The 24,843-nt window shown below is 44.5% G+C and overlaps 1 protein-coding gene across 2 annotated transcripts in view; it reads left to right on the top strand.

Moving 5' to 3' along the window:
• Nucleotides 1–24,003, top strand: part of PITRM1 (pitrilysin metallopeptidase 1) — a 34,075-nt gene extending 10,072 nt beyond the window's left edge. For both annotated transcript variants that reach the window (XM_083579353.1, XM_083579352.1), the window contains exons 9-27: nt 493–581; nt 1,850–1,978; nt 3,828–3,941; nt 4,130–4,226; nt 5,914–6,048; nt 6,272–6,410; nt 6,926–7,042; nt 8,085–8,217; nt 10,690–10,810; nt 11,089–11,165; nt 15,183–15,348; nt 15,722–15,822; nt 17,052–17,172; nt 18,698–18,769; nt 20,151–20,263; nt 21,248–21,373; nt 22,173–22,318; nt 22,725–22,827; nt 23,439–24,003. In XM_083579353.1, coding sequence (XP_083435479.1) covers nt 553–581; nt 1,850–1,978; nt 3,828–3,941; nt 4,130–4,226; nt 5,914–6,048; nt 6,272–6,410; nt 6,926–7,042; nt 8,085–8,217; nt 10,690–10,810; nt 11,089–11,165; nt 15,183–15,348; nt 15,722–15,822; nt 17,052–17,172; nt 18,698–18,769; nt 20,151–20,263; nt 21,248–21,373; nt 22,173–22,318; nt 22,725–22,827; nt 23,439–23,532 — 2,133 coding nt within the window. In that variant the 5' untranslated portion in view covers nt 493–552 and the 3' untranslated portion in view covers nt 23,533–24,003. The remainder of the gene's footprint in view (nt 1–492; nt 582–1,849; nt 1,979–3,827; nt 3,942–4,129; nt 4,227–5,913; nt 6,049–6,271; nt 6,411–6,925; nt 7,043–8,084; nt 8,218–10,689; nt 10,811–11,088; nt 11,166–15,182; nt 15,349–15,721; nt 15,823–17,051; nt 17,173–18,697; nt 18,770–20,150; nt 20,264–21,247; nt 21,374–22,172; nt 22,319–22,724; nt 22,828–23,438) is intronic.
• The last annotated feature ends 840 nt before the right edge of the window (nt 24,004–24,843 follow it).

Below are 24,843 nucleotides of genomic sequence, written 5' to 3' on the forward strand. Positions count from 1 at the left end.
CTGGGCTGCTCCCAACATAATACTAAAAACACGATAAAGCACCAAACATTAAAAACTTCCCGATACAGGGCTGCCTTCAGGTGTCTTATAAAAGTCGGATAGTTGTTTATTTCTTTGACATCTGATGGGAGGGCGTTCCACAGGGCGGGCACCACAACCGAGAAGGCCCTGTGCCCGGTTCCCTGTAACTTTGCTTCTCGCAGTGAGGGAACCGCCAGAAGGCTGCCAGAGCTGGACCTTAGTGTCTGGGCAGAACGATGGGGGTGGAGACACTCCTTCAGGTATACTGGGTTGAGGCCTGATCCAGCAGGCTCTTCTTATGTCTGATGGGCTGATGGTCTGATTCAGTGTAATGTTGCACATGCTCAGCTACAGCATCTCAAAGCTGTCTCTTGCCAGTGGGCTTAACTCTGGCGCTTCCATATATTGGAGGCAGAGAGAGAGAGGGCTGCATTCCCCTGCCTTCTCAAATCATTGGTTTCTCTTTTGCAGAGGGAACACCATGTGACCTGCGGGACTGATTCACTTGCTGCAGACTCCAAGAAGCAGACGATGGTCAGCGTCAGCTACCTCCTATCAGAGTATGTGGAACGGGAAATGGATGAGTTTCAAACAGCTGGCTGTTCCCTGCTGAACAGGGAACCCTGAAATGCATTGCATTGGGCTCCCATCATCTCTGCCTTCTCCAGTTGTGCTTAGTGCATATTGACCCAAGCCACCAAAAGCATAAAATGACTAGTTTGGTGATGCTTAGCCTCGCCCCTTGGGATCCTGGCTCCCCACCCCCCATACTTTTTTTTCAGCATGGCTTAGCTGAGAAAGGGGTACAGTGGTGGTTGTTTTTCAGAGGGCTAACTTGCATTTCTTTATTTATAAAGCAATCTGCCCATCTCCCAAAAGCTTGGGGCAGTGTCCATTGTCTCCCAACAACTATCCTACCAGGTAGTTAAGACTCAGTGGCAGGCAGTATATGACTGATAGAAAGTCACTAGGCTTCGTGGTTGATTAGTGATGTGGAGCTGTCACCAAGGGGCGCTGCTGTCTTTTGCCAAGTTATCAGTCCTCTGACAATTAAAAGCCATGAAGGTTACATCCCTGCAGTTATATGATGAGCTGGGATTACACATTTGCAGAATATGGCTGAGCAGAGTTGCCATAGGTCCGGAATTTTCTGGACATAGCTGGTATTCAGCCTCCTTAAGCAGTGTCTGGGCAGAAATCGGCCATGCCAGTAGTATAGATTTTGGTGATTTTGGCTTTTTTTGCAAACAACTTTGGGCAAAAACAGAAAACAAAAGCTATAGGCTTGTGGCACCATTGCCACTTTCCCACCCTCATAATGTTCCGTGAATCCACAGCTAACTCAGCACTGGACACCATGGAATTACCAGTAGAATCCTTAGCAATTCTCATTTTAGAAGGTTGAAAGTGATTCACGTGTGTTGCTTTGTTATAAAACTTACCACAGCCTGATCAGGTAGGTCAGTCAGCCTTCTGCTGGGGTAGAGTGAAATGGCTCCTCAGCCAGCTGATTTCAGGGGTCATGAAAGGGCAAATTATTTGGCCATTTTCTTCATTGATTTCGTATTTTTATGACAACAAATGTGGGGAGTGGCACGTAATCCATAGAGGTTCCTCTCTATAATCCACAGCTACTAAGAATGTTTCTGGAACCTATAAAAATGTTGCAGAAGACTCTCTCCCATTTTCTGCATTGTTTGCCAGAATAACTTGACCAGCCTTGTGTAACCCTGCACCTGGATTCAGGTTTTGGTTTGGTCTTAACTGCCGTCGTTGTCCTTTATATGCTGAATCCCACGGTACTATTGTAAACTTTTTCTCTTTTTAGCATTACAGATAATTTTGAATCCTTCACGCTGAACTTGTTGTCTTCGCTGTTGGTTGGTGGCCCCAATTCCCCCTTTTATAAAGCTTTAATCGAGGCTGGTCTGGGTTCAGATTTTTCGCCAGATGTTGGGTAAGTGTGTTGGCCGCGTGCAGCAGTGTAGGACTTCGCCCCACAACTTTAGTTCAACTTGTTGTTTTTTAATTAAGTTACTTAGGTTGGGCATTTAAAATAGGGGCAAAGCACACTTTGCTCTTTATTTCACTCCCTCCCCCGCATCCACCCAACAATTTTATATGCTGCTTAACACTGTGACTTCTAAGTTGCATGAAGTAAGGCTGCAATAAGGCAATGTGATGTTATGATCAGAGTGTTGGTCTAGGATCCAGAAGACCCGGGTTCAAAATCCCCACTCATGCCACAAAGTTTACAGATTGACTTCGGGCCAGTCACACTTTGTTGGTGTTGTTTAGTCGTTTAGTCGTGTCCGACTCTTTGTGACCTCATGGACCAGAGCATTCCAGGCACTCCTGTCTTCCACTGCCTCCCCCAGTTTGGTCAAACTCATGCTGGTAGCTTCGAGAACACTGTCCAACCATCTCATCCTCTGTCGTCCCCTTCTCCTTGTGCCCTCCATCTTTCTCAACATCAGGGTCTTTTCCAGGGAGTCTTCTCTTCTCATGAGGTGGCCAAAGTATTGGAGTCTCAGCTTCACGATCTGTCCTTCCAGTGAGCACTCAGGGCTGATTTCCTTCAGAATGGATAGGTTTGATCTTCTTGCAGTCCATGGGACTCTCAAGAGTCTCCTCCAGCACCATAATTCAAAAGCATCAATTCTTCGGCGATCAGCCTTCTTTATGGTCCAGCTCTCACTTCCATACATCTAGTCACACTAGGCTGACACAAATGAAATACTTCACACTGCTGTTCTCTGATTTCTCTTTGAGGGGGAGAAAATAGTTCAGGCCAAGACCAGCCAAGTAAGTGAAAACACACCAACTGCAGGCGATTCTCAATTTGGGCTTACGTTCCGGGATGGAGAGCGTGCAAAGCCAGAATCACGTATAGTCAAAACGTTGGGTTCAGATGGGACTGCCAAAGTCTCTCCCAGATACCCACCCGCCTTTTTAACTTTCTAAAACATTTTTGCCAAGTGCATAAAGCTGAATGCGCATAAGTTAAATGTGTGTCAGTTGCAAATTACCTGTACTGTAATTTTATGGATAAAATCTCCTGGGAACTTGGATCAGACCCACGCCTTCTCAGGATTCCTGGTTGACTGGATCTCAGTTTGTGGAATCTCTGGACTTCCCGCTTCTAACTAGTGCTAAATACACTAAAAGCATTCTGGCTTCCTGAAATTTTAGAACTAGTCTTCGTAGCTGTGTGTTATAGCTTCCTTCTGGCGAATGGGCTGTTCGCCTGTGTTTCTACCCTCACTGTTTGCCTTTATGCACCCTGTCTGGGCTCTGCTGTTCTTCTGCCTCTGAAACAAATTTAATGCAGCGTGCCACTTCTTTCTCACTTGCCCTTCCCTTCCTGGGGCACAACTCTTTCAAGACTCAACTGCCCAAGAGCGAAGGCCGAAAGCCAGAAGTGGGGAATCTCAATCCCTAGGGACAAAATGTGGATCTTCCAAGCCTTTCCATGTGGTCTGCAAGCCACACTCCTTGGTAGTCCTGCTGTTCACCTTCTTTGGGTGTTTTTGCCTGGCTGGGACACATGCCTCAACTGCGATGGCGCCTCTTCCTTGCCTGGATGGAGAGAATAAGTATGTCTCTCTTAGACCTATGTAGCGCACAGCTGGTACATCGCCTTCTCTACAAAGTTAAAGTCACCTTTATTGCCCCGCCAGCTTTCTCAGGCTCCACCCATAACTGTCTCGTGGCCCCAAGGAGGCTACAATTCAAAGGATGTGGCCCTTGAATTGCCTGCTGTGAGCAGCCAAGACATTTTTCCCTTCATTTTCTGTGTTCTGCAGGTTTAATGGCTCCACGAGAGAGGCTTATTTCAGCGTTGGCCTTCAAGGGATCACTGAAGAGAACATTGAGACTGTGAAACAAATTATTTCCAGGACTGTCGATGAAGTTATTGAGTAAGTAGAAGCTGTGTGGGGTTGTTCTGTTTTGTTTTGTAGCGGCTGGGGAGTATGTGAGTCATTGAGTGTGTGAGTCTTTCTTTTTCCCTGTTTTTTTAATGTTTTCTTGGGAGTGGAAGTCTCCCTTCCGTGTGTGCTTTTAGAGCAATATTAACTGTCCGCTTGCTTGTTTGTTTTCTCCCAAGGAATGGGTTTGAGGAAGAAAGGATTGAAGCACTGCTTCACAAGATTGAAATCCAGATGAAGCATCAGTCAACTAGCTTTGGACTTGCTTTGACTTCAGTAAGTGCTGTTTCCCCAGTGATGGGTCCATGGCTTGTCTCCTTTCGAGTTAACAGCATTTCTTAACAATACCCTGTTAATACGTTGGTCATATTCCTGTGTAATAGGGTAGGAAATGGGTTGATCACAAGGTAGAAATGACAGCATTTCACCAGTTCCAAGTCCAGTTAGCTTTTAAAGTTCACCTTCCTTATTCAGGATAATCACGTCAAGAGTTCCATCTTGCCATTGGTTTTTAAACTAAATCATCTTTTTGTCAGATTTCCCCTGCAGGCATTGGTATTTCTTTGGTTATGTGCAGAGTGGATTTGATTTAAATCAAATTGATTTAAATCACGATTCAAACCACGATTTAAATCACGAGTCAGTAAGACTAGATTTAAATCGTTTTTCTTACAGAAAGACTCGTTCTTGCTGGTATAATCTTAATATTTACAACCAGAGGAAAGTTTCATTTTTGGAATAATAATTTTTCAGAGTAGTTTTTAAAGTTATATCAAAAATTACTGATTTGGTTATACTATTAGAAATACATAGACGGATAATTATGAAATTATTGTTTATATTGGGCAACTTTTCTGCTGTACTTTACTGGAAGGAGAAAAATAATCATTTCCTTAATAACAATTTAAACAATGTATTTAACTAAAGCAATAACATTATAGCATGTGTATCTATGTTTGTTAACTGATGTGGTTAAACTTTTTAAAAAAAACACTTAAACTGAATTTTAGCACACATGAAAAACTTAAAACAAATCCTTATTTCTTGATGAATAGCCTTTTTGGACTATAATGTAACTTAAACAGAAAACTACCTTTAGAAAGATTTTTCATCCAAAAGCATTTTATTTTGAAAATCTGATTTAAATAAAAAAAAATCTGATTTAATTTTTTTAAAAAAAATCAATTTAAATCAAAATAATCCAATTTTATTTTTTTTTAAAAAAATCATTGATTTTTATCCACTCTGGTTATGCATTTTTCCTTTTTTTCTATATGTTACATATGTGCATGAAATGGTGTTTTGTTTTTGTTTTTTGTCTTTTTGTTCTGGAACAGCCTCTCTTAGGGGGCTCTACCACTTCAGAATAAAGTTCGGATAGCTGCTAGATAGTGATACCTTCCATACTTAGACCTGAGCTCAGTACCTTTTTGGAGGGCAGGTCAAGTGGAAACTGGGGGCAGAGAGAACATGCTTTGCATGCAAAAGGTTCCAGATTCAACCCATGGCAATCTCCAGTTAAATCATTCTGCAGCTGGTGGTGGGAAAAACCTTTCCCTGCCTCTGCAGAGCCACTGCTGCTTAGAGTAGACAGAACTAGGGTAGATGAACAAACCTTCTTCTGCCACGTCAGGCTATGTTCCTGCTCCAAATGACAGAGGCTATCCAAAACCTGAGGCAGAGGTCTTCCAAAACACTCAAGTTCTTTTAACTGGGGTTACTGACGAATGGACCAGTGCATTCAAGTCCTGTGGCTGTACTATGGCTCATTCTCCTCATGCAGAGCCTGGTCTGTGGCCTACCTTTCGGGTGTTTGCCTGGCCTGTAAGTTGGGCTCCATAAGCAGAGGCATCTTCAGGTGTAGATGGCAAAATGGCCGCTTCTTCAAGGGTTGCTCTGTGCAGCAGTCCCTCCTGCCTTCCATGGCTGGCTTCTAATTCCTCGCCTCTTCTCATCCCTCTAGTATATTGCCTCCTGTTGGAACCACGAAGGAGACCCCGTTGACCTTCTAAAGATCGCCGAGAAAGTGGCTCGGTTCAGGCAGTGCCTTAAGGAGGACCCCCAGTTTCTTCAGAAGAAGATGAAGCAGTACTTTAAGGTAAGGACCCAGTTACAGGGCAGGGGACGACGACTCTGGACTTGCAAAGGTCCATCACGTCCAGCACCCTGTCTCTTTACAGTGGTCAGCCAAGTGCCCCAGGCTGAAGACCACCCCTCTCCTCTCCTATGACGGTCAGGATAGGTCTTAAAATAGCAGGCTGTTCTTTGCACTGATGGGCACTCCATTTTCTGTTTTCTTCGCCTTGGTCCTGGGCAACAAGGGTAACCCCCATAGGCTGACGTTGTCGATGAGTCCAGATGGAGCTTTTTATGAGAAGCAAACCTCGATGGAAGCAGCAAAGCTGAAAGAAAAACTTGAGGCTCTTTCTGAAGAAGAGAAGAAGCAGACATATGAAAAAGGTGGGGCGTTTTTCTGCCTGCTTTGACTCTCTTATGTTTATGTAGATGGAGGGATGGACAGACAGAGGATGTGAATCAGCTGCAGCTTGAGTTGGTGGTTGATCCCTGTGCACTTCTTGTTCCCCTTTCCCCCGTTTCTGTATTAAAAGATAACAGAAATATAAACCGCATTTGTTGCGGTTTCCCATTTGAGGTCAACGCGCACTTAGTAAACGGACGTTTATTTTTGGGGTTTTATATTGTGAACCACCCTGTGCCCTCAATGAAGGGCAATATAAATGTTTTAGATGAAATAAATAAGTGAGGGGAGATTTGTATCCATTTGTATTCCATTGCCTCTCCAAAATTTGGCAGCAGGGGACTTAACTTTGAAAACCACCAGGAGCTGTTTGGGAAGTAAATTCATTAAATTCCCAGGAGAACCTTGTCAGATCCCTCCTGTTGCCGCTGAACCTGAATCCCTGTTAGATAGTTTTTGTCAGAACCGCTGACCGACGTTCCACTTTTCCTTCTAGGGTTGGAACTGCTTGATCTGCAAAGCAAGCCTCAAGACACATCTTGCCTCCCGGCTCTGAAGGTCTCGGATATTGAGCCTAGGATTGTGTTTACTGAGCTGGAGACGTCACTTACAGGTAAGACAGAGTCACTCAATGCTGATGTTCCATTATGAAACAAAAAACGTAGAGCCTGTGAACGTAGTTAGCCTTGTGTTGGAATAGCAGCTCTTTCTCAGAGGTACAGGCTGTTGACACCGCTCTGGGTTCCTTCCCAGATGGAAATGCAGGCAGCCGTCAGTTTAGTATGAGAGGGCTCTGCAACATAATGCTTGCTGGATATAGTAAATTTTATAAATGGCCTAATCAAAAAGTCTCAAGACAGTAAAATAATTATCAATAACATACAGATAAAATTACTGCAATTTAAAGTCATGTACAGTCAATCCTCGGGTTGCAGGCGCTTCAGGTTGCGTGATTTCGGGTTGCGCACCGCTCCAAACCCGGAAGTACCGGAACTGGTTACTTCCGGGTTTTGGCACATGTGCAGAAGCGCTAAATCGTGCTTTGTGCATGCACAGAAGCACCGAATTGCGACATGTGCAGACACGGCACTGCGGTTTGTGAATGCTGCAGATTGCGACCTTGCCTCCCGCACAGATCACATTCTCAACCCGAGCGTCCACTGTATACATAAATGATTTTTGCATCCAGATAGACTGTGGTGGGACAGGGAGGTTTTAGCAGCTGTCTTAAAGGATCCTGCGTAACATTGCACAGTGAGTGCTCCTGTCCAGGGTTGCAGCCAGCCAGTCCATTTTTCTGGGTGCTCCATTCCATTTCCCATGTTTTCCGAGGAAACTGTCTCCTCCTGAGTCAGACCACAAGTCTATCTAGTCCAGATTTTTCAACACTGAGTGGTAGCAGCTCTTTGGGGTTTCAGAAAGGAGTTTCTCCCAACTCTTACCTAGAGATGTAAGGGATCGAACCTGGGAGGTGGGGCAGCTTGGAATGGATCTGTGGGTCTTCAGCTTTTATACAAGGCAAGAGAAGAATTTGGGCTTGAATTGTACGGCGCTCTATATTTCCGAAGGAGGCCGGGCTTATTTCTGAAACACTGCTCCCTCCACTCTCCAATTCTGCCACCATATATTGATGAGTTCTTCTCATTTGTCTGTAGCTGAGGATGTCCCGGTCCAGTACTGCGCTCAGCCCACAAACGGCATGGTGTATTTCAGAGCAGTTTCCAGTCTGAACACTCTTCCGGAAGAGCTCCGGCCTTACGTCCCGCTTTTTTGCAACGTCATCACCAAGTAAGGAGGAGCTTTCTATTTGTGCTTTGGGGATTTATTCCAGAGAGAGCCCATGTGGTGCCTCCAGATGTTGGACTGCCAGCTCCCCATCAGTCCTGAGCACCGGCCATACTCCCTTGGGCTGATGTGATGCATAGTCCTACAACAGCTTGGTTGGAATAGCTCAGTTGGTAAAGCACGAGACTCTTAATCTTAGGGTCGTGAGTTCTGGCCCAAGTTGGGCAAAAGATTCCTGCATTGCAGGGAATTGAACTAGATGACCCTTGTGGACCTGTACAATTCTAAGATTCTGTGAACATCTGCAGGGCACCCCATGGGCTATCTCTGCAATAAACTTCATTCCAGCAAAGGTGGTTAATGAACACTATCTCTTCCCTCTTTTGGGGTTGATGAGTTGACCTAAATTCAAATTATTATTTTTTTGCCGGAAGACTATTGGGGTGCAGGTTGTGGATATTGCTCGTTTAATGGTATTACAGTCTATTTTTTATAATTTTTAATTAGTTTTTCAACGTATCATTTTCAACAATAATTGAACATACTTTTACATCTTATACAATTTTTTTGACTTCCATCAATCACATCTGAAAATTTTCAAATCTATTTACTTAATTTACATTTCTTATTTTCACCATTACATTTAAATCTCATAACTAATATCTCCCTTCTTTGCAATATTTCATATATTTCTCCTTACAAAACTTCTTGTAGTCCTACTAGCGTAATTTGTTGATTACAATTGCTCTTCAAATAATTCGTATATTCCAATCTTCTGTAAATCTCTGGTCCCACAGGTTTTGAATCCTTCCTGTAATTTTATCCAGTTCTGCGTAGTCCATTAATTTTGTCTGCCATTCTTCTTTCATTGCTTCCATTTCTGTACTACATTCCCTTCCATTCCCTGTACTACAGTCTATCTTTATAGTGTAATGAGCTTGAACGAAATATGTATATCCTTGGCCAAGAAAGTTATTAAACAGTTCTCCGAGCAATTGTGGGGCAGGCCCTCTGGTACTGGGGCTGGTGACTTGGGGTGCCAAGTTCTCGGGAGAAGAAGAGCACAGCTGTGATTCCTGCATTGCAGGAGGTTGGACTAAATGACCGTTTGGGTCCCTTTCAACGCCACAGTTCTGTGATCCTCTAGTTCTAAAGGAAGGTGCCTTGTACCATTTGTACCTGCTGCCTTCCAGGTGTAGCCCCTATCAGCTGCAGCTGTCTGCCAGGGGTGATGGAAGCAGCAGTCAAGCCACATCTGGAGGGCCAGTGATTTTGCCATCCCTCCCTTACACTGACTGGCGGTGGTCTCTCCCAAGTCTGCCTGGAGATGCCCAGGGATTGAACCTGGGAACCTTTCATTCATTCATTCATTTTACTGCATGCTCAAAGTGGCTTGCAACAAAGAAACATCTCAAAACAAAACACCGCAGTCTCATAATAACATAGCAAAACAAGAACACAGTAACAATTTCAAAACAACGTAGCAAAACCCATTTCACAGTAGCAGCAAGCAGAAATATAATAACATACCAAAAAACTGCATTTCAGTACTAAAAATGCAACAAGATTACTTCGACAACATGCAGCATCCAGTAACAGAAATAACAACCCTGAAGCTGTTGCTGTCTAGACTTGGTTGCTGAGCTACATCCCTGGGATCGCGCAGAGCTGGGTATAATTTCTTCTTGGCTGCTAAAGTTTAGTGTTGCTGCCCCCAAATCTGCTATGCTACTCGTAGAAGCTGCAGCGACCTTCTAAGCTCCAGCAGTCCCTCTTCCTTTCTGCTGCTGTTTTGACCAGCAGGTTTTAAGAGGACACCTGGCTCCTCCTCTAATGCTGCCATTGGACAGTTGCCTAAATCTTCAGATTTTCCATTCCCCCAGGCGCTGGCAAAGGAACAGGGGTGCGGGGGGAGTGCATCGCCCGGCGGCACGATCCCGGTGGGCTGCCCCCCCACGCTGGGCACCACGCCCCCAGGACGCATGCCACGCCCCTGCTGGCAGCGCGCCACACCCCCACCTGCTCTCCGCCCCCATCGGAGCTTGAAGCTCTGCCACTGCCCCCAGGCTACTCATTCCCATCTCTTTCTACCATTCCTCTTAGGGCTCGGCTTCCAAAACCCTTCTTCCAACATGTGTAAAATAAATGCAAGGAGAGAACATAATTAAATGCTGCAGGCTTTCGCTTGGCCTGCTGTCCACACCCTACTGAGAGCCAGTGTGGTGTAGTAGTTAAGAGCGGTAGACTCATAATCTGGTGAACTGGGTTCGCGTCTCTGCTCCTCCACATGCAGCTGCTGGGTGACCCTGGGCTAGTCACACTTCTTTGAAGTCTCTCCGCCCCACTCACCTCACAGAGTGTTTGTTGTGTGAGAGGAAGGGAAAGTAGAATGTTAGCCACTTTGAGACTCCTTCGGGTAGTGATAAAGCAGGATATCAAATCCAAACTCTTCTTCTACTTGCTCTCTCCTTGCAGAATGGGCTGTGGCGCTCTCAGTTACAGAGAACAGGCGCAAGAGATAGATCTGAAAACAGGGGGCCTTTCCGTCTGCCCTCATATCACCGTGGACGACTCCCACTTGGACATGTATGAGCAGGTAAGTCAGTCTCCAGGTCGGGTGTCACGTGGCCCTGGTCCTCTTTCATGTTGGGGCTGTGTTGGCTAGACATGTGAGTGCCTCCCTTACTGCAGAAGAGATGCAAACCTAATTAATGACTGGCAATGTTGCTTCCTATTTCTAAAGCACCGTGCCCAGTAAATAACTGTCTGGAAATCACAACTGAGCAGATAGCTGTTATTCCTTAAGTAATTATTTGAGGATCTCTTACTGGTTTGTCTACTGATCTGAGTTTTCTTGTTAAATTTCTCCTTTAGGGTGTGCTCTTTTCTTCTCTCTGCCTGGATCGAAATCTGCCTGCCATGATGCACATCTGGAGTGAAATATTCAACAGGTACACTCACACTCTCTCTCTCTCTCTCTCTCTCTCTGTGTGTGTGTGTGTGTGTATTGTTTGCAGTTGTGTGCTTTCCTGCTAAAAGCTAATTGGCTTGCTTTTGATATATGTCACAAAGCTTGGAGATACTAGAAAATAGAATAACACCCACAAAACATGGCTATTCATTTCATATCACCGTGAAAATGAAATAAGTGCATAGCTAAATGTGCACAGGGTTAAGCATGGGTTTTGTTTGTTTGTTTTGTTTGTTTAATTCATAACAAGGTAACTTTTTTTTTATAATGATATTTTATTGGATTTTAACAAAACAGAAAAAAAAGTTTACAAAATCTTAAACAATAAATTCAACACAAAAAACATAGAAAAAACATAGAGAAGAAAAACAAAAAAAGAAGAAAAAACAAGAAAATAAAAAATCTCTCTTTTCAATTTCTCACCATTTTTCCCTTTTTAACTTATTTTCCTGACTCCCTCCCACCTCCCTCTTTGTATTCCAATTAACGATATGTTCAGCAAATTCATACCTCTTATCTTACCCTTGATTATATATCCCCATATAATATCCTCATATTTTCATTTTTAATCAAACCGTTTTTGCCAATTCTTATTTCACCTTATTTCTCAAACCACTTCTTTTTTACAATAATTTCATTAATTTCATTAATTTTATCTTGTCCTCAAATCATTAAACTTTCTGTTAAAATTATGCTTGGATTGGTAATAAGTGGTAACTAGTGACAAAAGTTAATAAGATTATGTTAAAAAATGTATTGATAAATGGTTGAAAATATTGAGGTATAATATGTTATGGCACAAAGTTAAGATATTTGAAAAAGGGTAAGAATTTGCTGAATTAAGTATGTAAATGGGAACACAAAAGGGGGGAGGTGTGAGGAGGTCAAGGATACAAGCATATGAATTTGAGGATATTGAGAAAAATGGATTTGTTTTATTTTTTTCAAATTTCTTTTTTTCTTAATTAGCTGTTTTTTGTGTATTTTGTGTGTTTTCCTTTTTGTATTCTCGATTTTTATCTGTGGTTTCTTTTTTATTTTGTGAAGTTTTACTTTTCTCTTTTGTAAAACTCTAATAAAAATTTATTTAAAAAAAACAAACCATTAAACTTTCAAAATTTAGACTAAATTTTGCTAGAGCCGATTACATCCTTTCCAACATCTTTTAATATTTCATTAGTATTAAACTAATTCCATAGATATAGATTAATTACACAAGACATTTCTCATTCTAGGTTAGTCCAGCGCCCCTTTTCCTGGTTCACGGCAATGTCAGTCCATATATCATTATGTCCTTATCAGTCAGGTGTCCTGATATCAGATGCCCTCAAATCATTTCCAAGCCCCTTCTGCAAGTTTTCTTGTTCCTGTATGTAGCTACATACATCCTTGATCCCTGTTGAGTTCTTTCGCCTTTCCTTCTCTTTCTCCTTGGGAGTCCAATCACCGGGTGATTCCGTACAGTAACATTCTTCCTTTCCTTTTCTCCAATTGTCCAATTCCCCGGTGTTGCACTCCCCAGTGTTTAGTTTGTAATCCAAGAAGTAATTGTTCCAAAAAAATTCTTCCACTCGTTTCACAGTCCCACCAAAGATAAAAATTTTCTTAAATCCAAAGTTTGGCCAGTGTCCTCCAAAATCCATCCTCTGTGTCTCCATCTTTCTCTGACCTTGCATTTGCCCTATTAAATCTGTCTCCTGCATAGATTGTTGTACAATTTCTGTGGCATCTTCCATTGGCACCTCTTTACTGACTTTAGCTGTATTGTCCCTCTTTTGATTCATCAAAATCATTTTCTCCTCCAGCTGTCGCAGCCCATCATATATTTTGTTCAGAGCAGATAAGACTTCCTCTCTATTCATTTCTGTCAAGGTCAGGGAGCTGATCCCACGCTCTAGTTTTCCCTGATACAATGTTCTCTTTATAACTGAAAAACAGGCACACTGGCTGGCTTCCTCTAGGGGGTGTAGTTACTTTTTGGCATCCATCTTTAAATTGTATCCAACAAGGAAAAATTCCTTTCGATTTCCAGATACTTTATTTCCTTTCAATATAAAACAAACAGGCAGAAAGCGGCTTTGGAATTATTTTTCCCTTTTCCAATTCTGTATATCAATTTTTCTATTTTCAATTTGTAAATATCACCGACCGTTTCTTTCCTTCTTTCCTGCCATTCCGTCCCCAGGTTAGGGACAGTGGAAACTTATTTTCTTAAATTTCTCTCTGCAGGCTTAAAAAGTCAAATTTCCCCCCCTTTCCTCCTGCTGTCAAGGGGGGTTTTGATGGTTAAAAATGCAGGAACCTTCAGGCTATCTGTTTTCCCGGCTTTTAGCTTGTAAAATCTTTGCTTTGATCTTTATACAAAGGACGGGAGGTGGACTTCCTTTTTACACCTTCCCGTTTCAGGTCAAATTCCAGGCTGTATTTTCATGCAAAATTTTCAATTGTCCTACTCACGGGTTGTTGTTTAGAATCCGAATTGTCATAGGAAGAAGGAGAACGCTCTCCGACAACAGCTGTGCAGCATCGCTCCGCAGAGATAGCGATTGACTCTCAGCACCACACCAACCCCCGTCTCCTCCGGAGCCCTTTATAGGGTTCCTTTGCCAAACGGGGGGGCGCAAACGGTGCCCGCCGAGTCCCAGGTCCGCAGGCTTCTTCCGCCTGCGATTTTTAAAGGGTCCCCGCTTCGCTGCAGCGGTAGGACCCGATTTCCACGGAGCTGTCTCCCTCTGAGTTAGAGGGAATCCGCCATTGTCGGAGGCGCCGCCTCCAGGAAGTGTAACTTATTTTTTTAAAAAAGAAAGAATATAGCTCCGTTAGTAGAGCCTAAGACTCTTAATCTCAGGGTCATGGATTTGAGCCCCACATTGAGCAAAAGGTTCCTAAAGTTGGAGGACCTTTGTGGTCCCTTCCAACTCCATGATTCTCCATGAATATAAGAAGGTTCATTCTAGTGAAGCGGTCCATGGGGCAGCCTGTTGTCTCCTGTGACTGGCAGTCCTTCTTGTGAGTCTCAGGCTGAAAAGCAGTTTCCCTGAATGCCTGAGATCCTCCCCTTTAACAGACTTAAACTGGAGTTTCTCACATCCAAGGTATGTACCCTGCCAACAAACTATGAGCCCAGTCCACAAGCACTTAAAGATGTCATGCGCAGCCATCGTTCAGCATGATGTGAACAAACTTGGGTGAACAAGCTGCCACGCCCTGTCGGAGGCAGTATTTCTCCCCCCCCCCCCCCCCCCGATTAGCAGTGTCTGGGAATGAGTGCTGTCATGCACAGTCCCTGTTTGTGTACCTCCCACAGGGCGTTGGTTTGCAAACAGGATGCTGGACTAGATGGGCTGTGGGGCTGATCCAGCAGTGCTCTCCTTGTGTGGGAGTCACATCAGGTGGATGGAGTACTTGAGAAGCTTTTGATTCAAACGTAGCTTGCTGGGTTATCTGAGCCCAGAAATAGGCTGCCTTTACCTCAGGTTACAGACACTTCAGCTTACAGATTCCACTAACCCAGAAGTAGTACCTTGGGTTAAGAACTTTGCTTCAGGATGAGAACAGAAATTGTGTGGCGGCTGCGCAGCAGCAGCGGGAAGTCCCATTAGCTAAAGTGGTACCCCAGGTTAAGAACAGTTTCAGGTTAAGAACGGACCTCCAGAATGAAGTTCTTAACCCAAGGTACAACTGTATATCTAATCTAGAAGCCGTGGCTGGTGCAGAACACAGTAGCCAGGCCACTTGAATGCTCAGGAGAAGAAATTGCCCTAAAAACTAAGCAGCTGCTGAGAGCATCTCTGAAAAGCACTCTAGACCTTCCAGCAGAACAACCAGGGCTGGTGGTGATAGCTGGAAGTTTTTTGCCCAACTCTTGGTGATTATGCTTGGAAGAAGTTGGTCTTCAGCGATGGCAGCTTCTAAGCCCTTTCAGTGCTTTTCTGCCGTGATTCCGCCCCCACCCCCAAACTGATGCCTTTCTGCTTCCTCTCTCCACTTTCTGCAGCCCTCACTTTGAAGATGAGGAACACTTCAAGGTTCTAGTCAAGATGACGGCTCAAGAGCTCTCGAATGGGATTCCCGATTCTGGGCACATGTACGCCTCGATTAGAGCCAGCAGAACCCTGACGCCAGCCGGAGAGCTGCAGGAAATGTTTAACGGCATGGAGCAGGTAAGGGGACAGCCGAAAGGAGAATGCTTCCATCATTCTGGAAGAGGAGAACTGGCTTAGATGAAGGTGCCTGATTTGTCTAGCCAGCCCAGTGCTGTGCGCTCTGCCTAACAGCAGCAACTCCACAGAGATTGAAGCAATCTCTCAAGTAGCCTGTACACCACTGTCTCAGTTCTGACTGGGGTTCTTGCCTGAGGTTTCTAGAGAAGCACGTTGAAACAAGGGGAAAATTCCCAGCAGCCATATGTGGGGAAGATGTGTGGGGCGGTTTATAGTCACATGTTTTAAGGTCTCAGGTCTGCTTGGTGGGTTTCATTGCTTTTGCTTTACTATTCATTCCCTCTCTCCTCCCTGCTGCCCCAATCCCGTTCAGGTGAGACTGATGAAGAGGATTGCAGAAATGTCTGACATTAAGCCAGTGCTGCGGAAATTGCCACGCATCAAGAAATACCTCTTAAACAGTGACAACATGCGGTGAGGCTCTGTTAATGTTCACCTGATGCGACCCTAAGCTAGTCCCGAGTGGATTTCTAAGTCCTTTGCTGGCTTCCCCCCATACCTCGTAATGGTGAATCTTGCATGTATACAACTGTGTGAGAGACAGGTCCTCCACAGAGCATTCAGTTAGCAGGCAGTGAGCATTTAAGAGAGCATATAGTCTGCCTTCTTGAGCATTATCCAGGAATTCAAGCATCCGAAACTCTAGTGCCAAACGAAAGCATTAAATAAGGATTTTTTTGAAAGTAAATTACAGTTTTACATAGTTTGGAAACACTGCTCGTTGGTCTGCAGGAGGGGGGGAGTACATGAAATCTGTTGCCGATGCAACCATCAGCAACAAAGGAGAATTATTGAGCACCCTCCCTCCATTGACCCGAGAGAACACTGTTATTCTGTGTTTCACTATTTGCTTGTTCGTAGTATTTTAAAACTGAACTGCCTTGAGTTCCTTGGCCAGGAAGGTTCTGTATAAATGCAGCTGGCAAATAACATACTACTTCTCAAGACGGCGGCCTTGGGAGTCCACAACTCTTCGCTGCTCAAAGCAAGAATTCTGGTCTCCATCCCTCTTACCAGCAGAGAGAAGAAGGGAGTGTGATTGCTTGGCTTACCGCGGTTTGAACACAGCTTCTGATTTTAGGCAGCATCAAGTGCATTGACCTAGCTTGGGAAGGCATTGCAATCAGGGGAGTGTCATAATGTAGCAATTAGAGTGTTGGACTGGGACTTGGGCGACCAGGGTTCAGATCCCTGCTTGACCAGTGAAGCTCACTGGGTGACCTTGGGCCAGTCACTGCCCCTAGGATTAACCCTACTTTGCAGGGCGGGGCATAGTGATTAAATGTTGAGAGGAAGAACCATGTACACCACCTCGGAGCAAAAAAGGTGGGCTATAAAGTAAATAAATAATCTCCCAGCTTTGTAGCTGGGGAAGTTGCAGCACTGCTGCCAGGACCACCGAAACCTCCCTGCTGAGCCTCTTCAGCTTCAGAGTCGGAGGGAAGCCTGGCTGCATACTGCCCTCGCCATGCAGAGCACTCAGAGACCAGAATTAAAGTCCGCCCAGCATTTTTTAAAGCCGGTGATATTTGATGGCTAAACAGAACTCGATTCAGAAAATTGGGGAGGTGTAAAAACACAGTTTGTTCCTCGCAGACGGTGTGTTTGTGCATGCAGCTAGATGCAATTTTATTTCTGCCTAGGTGTTCAGTGAACGCCACCCCTCAGCAGATGCCGCACGCTGCGAAAGCCGTCGAAAGGTTCATAAAGGGCATCGCCCGGAGTAAAAAGGAACGCAAGCCCGTCCGCCCCCATGTGATTGAGGTAAAACAGGATTAGCAGAGAAAGCGTTTGCGTTGCAGGTGACTTTCCAGTTCTCATGCAAGTGAGAGGCAGAATTGGCTACATATCCGGTGCATTTTTCTGCAGCTTGTGGAAATACAAATACTGCAACACAGGCTGTCAAGAGCACCTCCCCCTGCTCTCTCACATTTCCTTCCTGCTGTGGTTCCTACAAATGTTAGCATGTTTCAAGTACTATTCTTCCATCCCTTCCAGAGGGAGCTGAGGCTGAGATGAGAAGGGGCAGTGCCTTTTGGTTCATTGATACTACAGCTGAATTCTACGTGTTGCTGATGGTGTCCAAATTTGATCTGTGCAATAGAATTTGAGGGGTATTGAGAGGGAGAGAAGACATAGACTGCTTCCCTCCAAAGATGCTGTTAGCTCCGTAGAGGGAGATACCCCAACAGTGCTTGTATTTCTCCCCAGTGGGCCAGATAGCTTCTGGGAGTGGGATGGGGATTTAGATCAGGGAAAATGTCCTACAGAGCCCCAATAATGTATGAAGCCCCCTGCAGCAGTTTTTTTAAAGCCAGAGGAGGGATGGAAGGCTGGGGGGTGTCACTTCTGATAGCCCATGTCACTTCTGCTTTGGCTGTTCTCATTGCCTAGGTGGGAGCCTGTTTCAGCCTGGGAGCCGCATTCCTTTATAGAGAACCTTCTGGGGGCCACATGCCAGAGTTGGGTGTGGGCAGAGCAATGGCCATGACCCTTTTGTTGTTGTTGTTTAGTCGTTTAGTCGTGTCCTACTCTTTGTGACCCCATGGACCACAGCACGCCAGGCACTCCTGTCTTCCACTACCTCCCGCAATTTGGTCAAACTCATGCTGGTAGCTTCGAGAACACTGTCCAACCACCTCATCCTCTGTTGTCCCCTTCTCCTTGTGCCCGCCATCTTTCCCAACATCAGGGTCTTTTCCAGGGAGTCTTCTCTTCTCATGAGGTGGCCAAAGTATTGGAGCCTCAGCTTCAGGATCTGTCCTTCCAGTGAGCACTCAGGGCTGATTTCCTTAAGAATGGATAGGTTTGATCTTCTTGCAGTCCATGGGACTCTCAAGAGTCTCCTCCAGCACCATAATTCAAAAGCATCAAAAGCATTAGCTTTGTGCAATAGGCTGCATTTTGGCCCCAAATCCCAAGTTCCTGTACACACTCATATCCCCATTCTCCATTCATGCATTATTACAGTGTAAGTTAGGCAGAAACACTGGGGGCTCAGCAGATGCCCTAGAGGGATTCAGCCTGGGGAGAGGGGTTTTTTGGAGAGCCAGATAGAAAGACATGGAGGGCCACATTTGGCCCCTGACCCGGAGGCTTCCCACCCCTGTCTTACATTGTAATCCTCACAGGGTACCCCAACATTAGCATTGCCTGCAGGACATGTTTTGAATGCAACCCTTAGTGTGATCAGCAGCAAAATATTGGACACAGCAGAAAGGAAATGTGCTGGTTACTTGGGAGAAACCAATCGGATCTCTGTTGTTTCAACCAAGTTTTCTCTTTGTAGAAACCTTCAGACCCCAAAACCAATGGCAGTGAGGCGCTTGCTTGCTCCCAGATCACCAGGAAGCTCATTACGGTGAGTCTTAGCTCATTTGCCTTAGGTCGAAGTTGCCAGTATTTGTCACTACTCCCCAAGTTGAGCCTTGCTGCTCTGAAGATTAATGTGTTCCTTTATGGTCACTTTTTGCGGGAACCTGAAACCTTAGCAGGAAGCTAAAATCGGGTAGAAGCTTGGGGAAGTAAAATGTTCCCCATCCCAAAAAAACAATTGTGTGCTGGTGGCACCCAATTCTGCTTCCATGAGTGGGTTTTTCTTTTAGAAATATTTCTCCATACTGGCTGGACAGAAAAGAAAAAACCACCCCAGTGGCAAAAATCAAGATCTCTTAGAGTTGTTTTGTTTTGTTTTGTTTGAGTGCTTTCTTCATTTATGAGAAGAAGAACGGTCAGTGATAAGTGGCTGGCAATCGAGGATGTCGTTTGTCACCTGCACAGGAAAAATGTCTTAGAACAAAAATGGCAATCCTGTGCCCTATTGTTGTTGGTCTCCAACTCCCATCAGCCCCTGTCTGCATAGCCCAGTGGTCAGGGTTGATGGGAGTTGGAGTCCAGCAGATTCTTGGAGCCGTGACTTTTCTGTCCCTACCCAAGAAAGACTTCGTTGTAGACCTCCTTCTATGTAAATTCAACAATGGCAGGTGCATCTAGGGTGCAATTTTTGCCCCACAAACTGGTTGGAGGACGACGACTTAGCTATGACCCATCTCTGAAACATTTTTTGCCTCCAGAAAGTTCTTCAAAGTGGCATACAAGATCTTTTTTAAAAAAGTTGAATCGAATATAAACAGTCTGCTCTTGTATTCCAAAGATTGTCTCCTGATTTATCCCCACTTGGGCCTTCATAAAGTTATATTTCTAAAGCTACTAACGTTGCTGGGCTGTGTCCAGAAATTAGAGGTAACCCAAGCCCTGCCTTCATTGCTTATAAAAGGCAACGCTAGGCTAGGGAGGGAGGGAGAAGAGAGTTAGTAACATGTCAAGTGAAAGTGTATTCTGTTGTACGCTTGGGGAATGCACATCCCCTTTGCAAACTGTGCCCCCTTCAAATGTGGGGCTATGCTGAGCTGTTTCTTGCCTTTGACAACTACTGCTTTTAAAAAACAATAATAGGGGGCATATCAAATTCTTAAAATGCTTTCCCTCTTCTCCCTTGCTGTTGGCTGTTCTGTTCTGTTCTCCAAGCAATCACATTGAGACTCTGCGGTCTCATTTTCCTCCTTCTTTCTCTCTCCAAGTAACCAAATGCAGAATTGACTGTTAACTTTTCTGGACTCCTTTTGATGCTCTTGAATGGGTAAGAAGAGGCAGTCACCTAAAACTGAGTGCCCGCGCTGTTCTGCCTACACACTTTCTGCCAGAGATGATCTAAACGAAACACATTGCGACTTTTCCTCTAGGATCCCACTTTCCAGCCATGCCAGATGAAGACTCATTTCCTTCTTCCCTTCCCTGTCAATTACGTTGGCGCCTGCATTCGGACAGTTCCCTTTACAGCCCCGGACCATGCAAGGTAAGATGATGGGAAGTGCTGCCAAATAGATTTGGAAATGGTGCGTGATCAGAGTTGAATAAATTAGATCTCCAGTTGCGGCTGTGTTGAGAACTGCATTCAGAAATAACCAACGGTGCTCTCGGGAAGACATTTGCTTTCATATTTTCTCAGATATTTTCTGAGTTAGAGGCTGCTACAAGTAGTGCATTTATGTCTGGACTCACAGGCAGGGTGACCCACAGTGCACAAAATCAGGCTTTCTTTCCCCCTCCCTGTTTGCTCTGTGTTGCTGCCTGCTTCTCAGCTCAGGAGAGCATCTGTGGGGCACAGGTGGGTTTGGCTCACAAGCTTTGCTTGGGGGTGTGGCTTCAGCAACACTGCTTCCCATGTGTGTCTTCAGGGGGCATTGCTGCTAAGGTAACAGCAGCTGATAAGGGACCACTTCTGAGCTAATGACACCTGCGCTCTCCTGGCACTCATTAGGTGGAGGCGCTGCTTTGGAGCAGCAAGAAGGAACCAGGTAGCTGGCACTGATTCTGCCTGTAGGGTCCCCAGTTCACTCTCCCCAAGGGATGTCTAGGACAGGGGTAGCCACTGCTACTACTATCGTCCCTACCTGGCCTTGCTGACTGGGGCTGATTGGAGTTGGGAGTCTTGGCAGCAGCTAGAGGACACCATGATCTAGCAAGTGCATTAAAACTTCTACTTGGAGAAGCACATTCCCTTACATGCATAAGTCTTGTGCTTTTAAAAAGGAGAAAAAAATGTGGTATGGAAATGTGGAGATCCTGACTTCTGTGGGGAGACAAGGTATGAAATCTTACAGAGTCTGAAATTTTGCCAATTAGGTACATTTGTTCATGCAGACTTAAATCTATTATTATTATTATTAATGAAAAAAGGGCATCTTAATCTGAATTGAAGAGTTGGAAGGTTCATCTAGCCTCAACCGCCTGCAATGTAGGAATCTCTTGTTCACTAACGATCTCTCTCTTTTTTCAGCCTTCGCATCCTCGCCCGGCTAATGACGGCTAAATTTCTGCATACGGAAATTAGAGAGAAAGGAGGTGCATATGGAGGTGGTGCACAACTTGCCAGTAATGGCATATTCAGTTTCTACTCCTATAGGTAACTAGTTGACTGAGTGGAACCACAATGTCTTCCTTTGACTGTTCTTGGTTTTTGGGGGGTTTTTTTGTAAACCAGCATTCTCTGCCAAATAAAATGAGTTCAGGAACTGGAATTGTACAAGTCATTGAGTGGTAAAGGGAGAGTAGATTATTGCTATCTGCCCCAGAGCACTCAGATCAGTGCTTTTAAATTGCGAGGAAATCCCATAACATAAAAAAGCACGAACACGTCAGTGGTGGGAGAGCTGCTTAATTGCTTTCCACTTTTGCAGTGCTGAACAGAATGCCAGCACTGTAAGGCTTGTAAGTGTTGGGATGTACTGAATATATGGATCAGGTCCTGAGGTCAGTGGCAGGGAAAGGCTGTAGCTCAACGCTAGAGCATCTGCTTTGGATGCAGAAGGTCCCAGGTTCAATCCCTGGCATCTCCAGGTAGGGATAAGAGAGGCCCCCATTTGAAACCCTGGAGAGTTGCTGCCAGTCTGTGTAGACAATATGGAGCTAGATTGGCCAAAGGTCTATTTCAGTTTAAAGCACATTCCTATGTTCCTATGATTTCAAGCTTTCTAAGTTCAGTGAACCAAACAGATTTATTTGTTGTAAGAACCTGCTCAATACAATGTCGTTGGGACAGAATTACCCTTCAGAAGTCAACACTGCTTTTTAGCAGTTGGGTTTTCATCTATCTGTGATCACAGTGTGAGGCAAAGCTAGAAAAAGCAACCACTTGAACAAGGGCATTTCTCTGTAAAAAAAACTGGCTGTATAAACTTACCTGTGCCTTCCTTGCATTTTAGGGATCCAAATTCAATGGGTACCCTGTCTACTTTTGAAAAGGCCGCTGAATGGGCCAAGGCAGGAAAATTCACGCAGCAAGACATTGACGAAGCCAAGCTTGCCATGTTTGCATCTGTGGATGCTCCCCAAGCACCATCGGACAAAGGTATGTTGACTTCTCACCTTGGGATTGAGCCAAATGAGTAGAGTGAATAACCTTTCCTGGATCAAAAGAGCCATCCGTCTGAAAGCCAAAATATGATTCTGCCCATATTTTAGTTATCTTTGATGCTTTTGAGTGGGGTTGGACCCAGTTTCATATGTCTAAATTGTAGCCAAAAAGAGTTTCTGACATATCAGGCATTTTCAACATGGAGAAATTATCTAAAATTTATTGCATAATTCTTGGCTACATGTGCCGTTCCAGAAGAATTGGGAGTGATCTCAATGCGTTACGAAAGAGATCTATCTGAAAGTAGGAGCTGCAGGATGGAGGGGGGGTTTACCACCTGCTGCTTTCACTCTTAAGAATCAAGTTAGTTTTCTTAACATTTGTGAATTCTTCTTTGTAGGGATGAATACCTTTTTGTACGGCATCTCCGATAAGATGAAGCAGAGGCACAGAGAGCATCTTTTCGCAGTCTCCAAAGATAACCTCATAGATGTAGCCAACAAGTGAGTTTGTATGCCTGACCGGGAAGTGTGAGACTTCTCAGATAGCTTTCCGAAACCCAAAAGGGGAGTGGGGGGAACTGATGTTTGCCACACAGCCCTTTAATTTTCAGGATTGTGGGTTTCCTGTGGCATGGGGCTATTGAATGGAATAGTGGGACAAAACAGTTGGATGTGTAAAACTTACACAGAACCTAGATTTGTGAATCAAATCTGGCTAGTTGGATGGCAGTATGCTAAGGTGTCATTGGGACTGTGGTGAAGCCCTAGAATAACTCATAAGCAAGCCAAGCATGAATTGCAGACTGAGCAATGCGTACATACAAATATGCTCTACTTCTCCAGTTTGAACAACCCTCCAGCATCAAGTGAAAGGGAGCTCCAGAGACTTTGATGCTGTCTAAAATTAAAATGTTTTTCAGAATGACCTGTGCTGTTCACTTTCTGAATTGCCCTTTATCAATAATGATCCCAGTGCAGTTTAAAACGAAAGCAGCACTTTTGCCCATTGAGTCCTGAGAATTGGAGACTCCTAATATTCCCTACACTTATCCGCTGAACAGACAATTGCAAATGAACGGTAGACTAATGGTGCATGCTTTGTTGACTTTCAGATATCTTGCCGCTGGGAAGAGAACAAAAGGACTGGCTATTCTTGGCCCAGAAAACCCACACACTGCCAAAGACCCTTCGTGGGTTATACGATGATATTTGCTGCCGGCTCAGATTAGATGCAATCGTGTGTGACAGATACCAAAATAACTTGGGGTCCTCTAGAGCAGTGCTATCAGGACCGGACAGCAATACACTTGTGTCATCTTAAAGAGCTTGACTCCACAGTGGTGCTTACTTCTCAAGCAGGATGTCACCCTCTGTCAATATTTCACTATTTGCCAAGCTGAAGCTCTGGATTATGGTCCCAAACTAGCTCAATAACTGACTAATTTCCCACCGGAACTACTGTTGGTTCTGCCTAGCTGATCATGATTAACTTTAACTAGATGGTACCTTGCACTTTGTAGAAGCACACAATTAAGTTTTCTGTTTTCTTTAAATCATGTCTAATAGAGTTAGGGTTTCCTATTTTTTTTTAAGATTACTGTCATTGACCATCTTCAGTACTCTTATTTGAACATTGTGTGTCTCAACCTTGTGCCATTAAATATTTCCAGCCTCTGATGAGTTGTTCTGCTTAGTCATGGGACTTCTTATTCTGCATCAGGTAGCTTATCTTTGGAGACAACACAGCAGAAGGCAAGTCTGTGCCTGCCCCATTTTGTTTAGGGATGTAGCTGGCGAGAGGTTACTCCTTTCTTCCCTGGTGTTTTAGGTAGTAAAGGATGTACTGGCAGAAGCACTCATATCAATACTGGGAATTTTGAATACAGGGTTGCTCCTACCATCTTAATATATATGCAACTCAAGCAGGTGGTGATTTTATGCATGAGGATGCATTCCAGCTATCTTGTTCCTTGGCCCCAGCCTACTTGGGTACCATGTGGCTGCTCTGCTAACTCCACCCCGATTGAGGGCTCTAAGCATAGAGAGAAGTCATTTTTCTTCCAGAGCAGATCTAACAAGCTATCTTTACATCTGCTTTGGAATCCAAGCCACTGCAGGGGTTGTGGCAAACATTAGTTTTGAAGCTGGGGTCTCTCTTTGGAATTACAGCAGAGAAAAATCATAACCTTCATTTGCTACTTTTGCTCTTGCTCCTTAGATACCCAAGCAGCTGGGATGAAGTTGGTTGCACTACATAAAAAACTTGCTACACAAGCAAGAAATTGCCTTGTATTTGTAGGCCTTGAAATACAATGTTTTTTTTCCTTTTAAGAGCACGTTCAGCTAGTGCAGGTTAGCCAACGTGGCACCTTCCAGATGTTGCCACACTACAGCTCCTATCACCTCTGACCATTGGTCACATTAGCTAGGGCTGGTAACATGGGGTAGCCCTGAGAAGCTCTAGCCAGTGGGTAGGATGAAGCAAGCTTGTCCCAGGTTGTACAGAACAAATGACTC

Source organism: Podarcis filfolensis (genome assembly GCF_964270895.1).
Source record: "Podarcis filfolensis genome assembly, chromosome: 12".
Classification (NCBI taxonomy): domain Eukaryota; kingdom Metazoa; phylum Chordata; class Lepidosauria; order Squamata; family Lacertidae; genus Podarcis; species Podarcis filfolensis.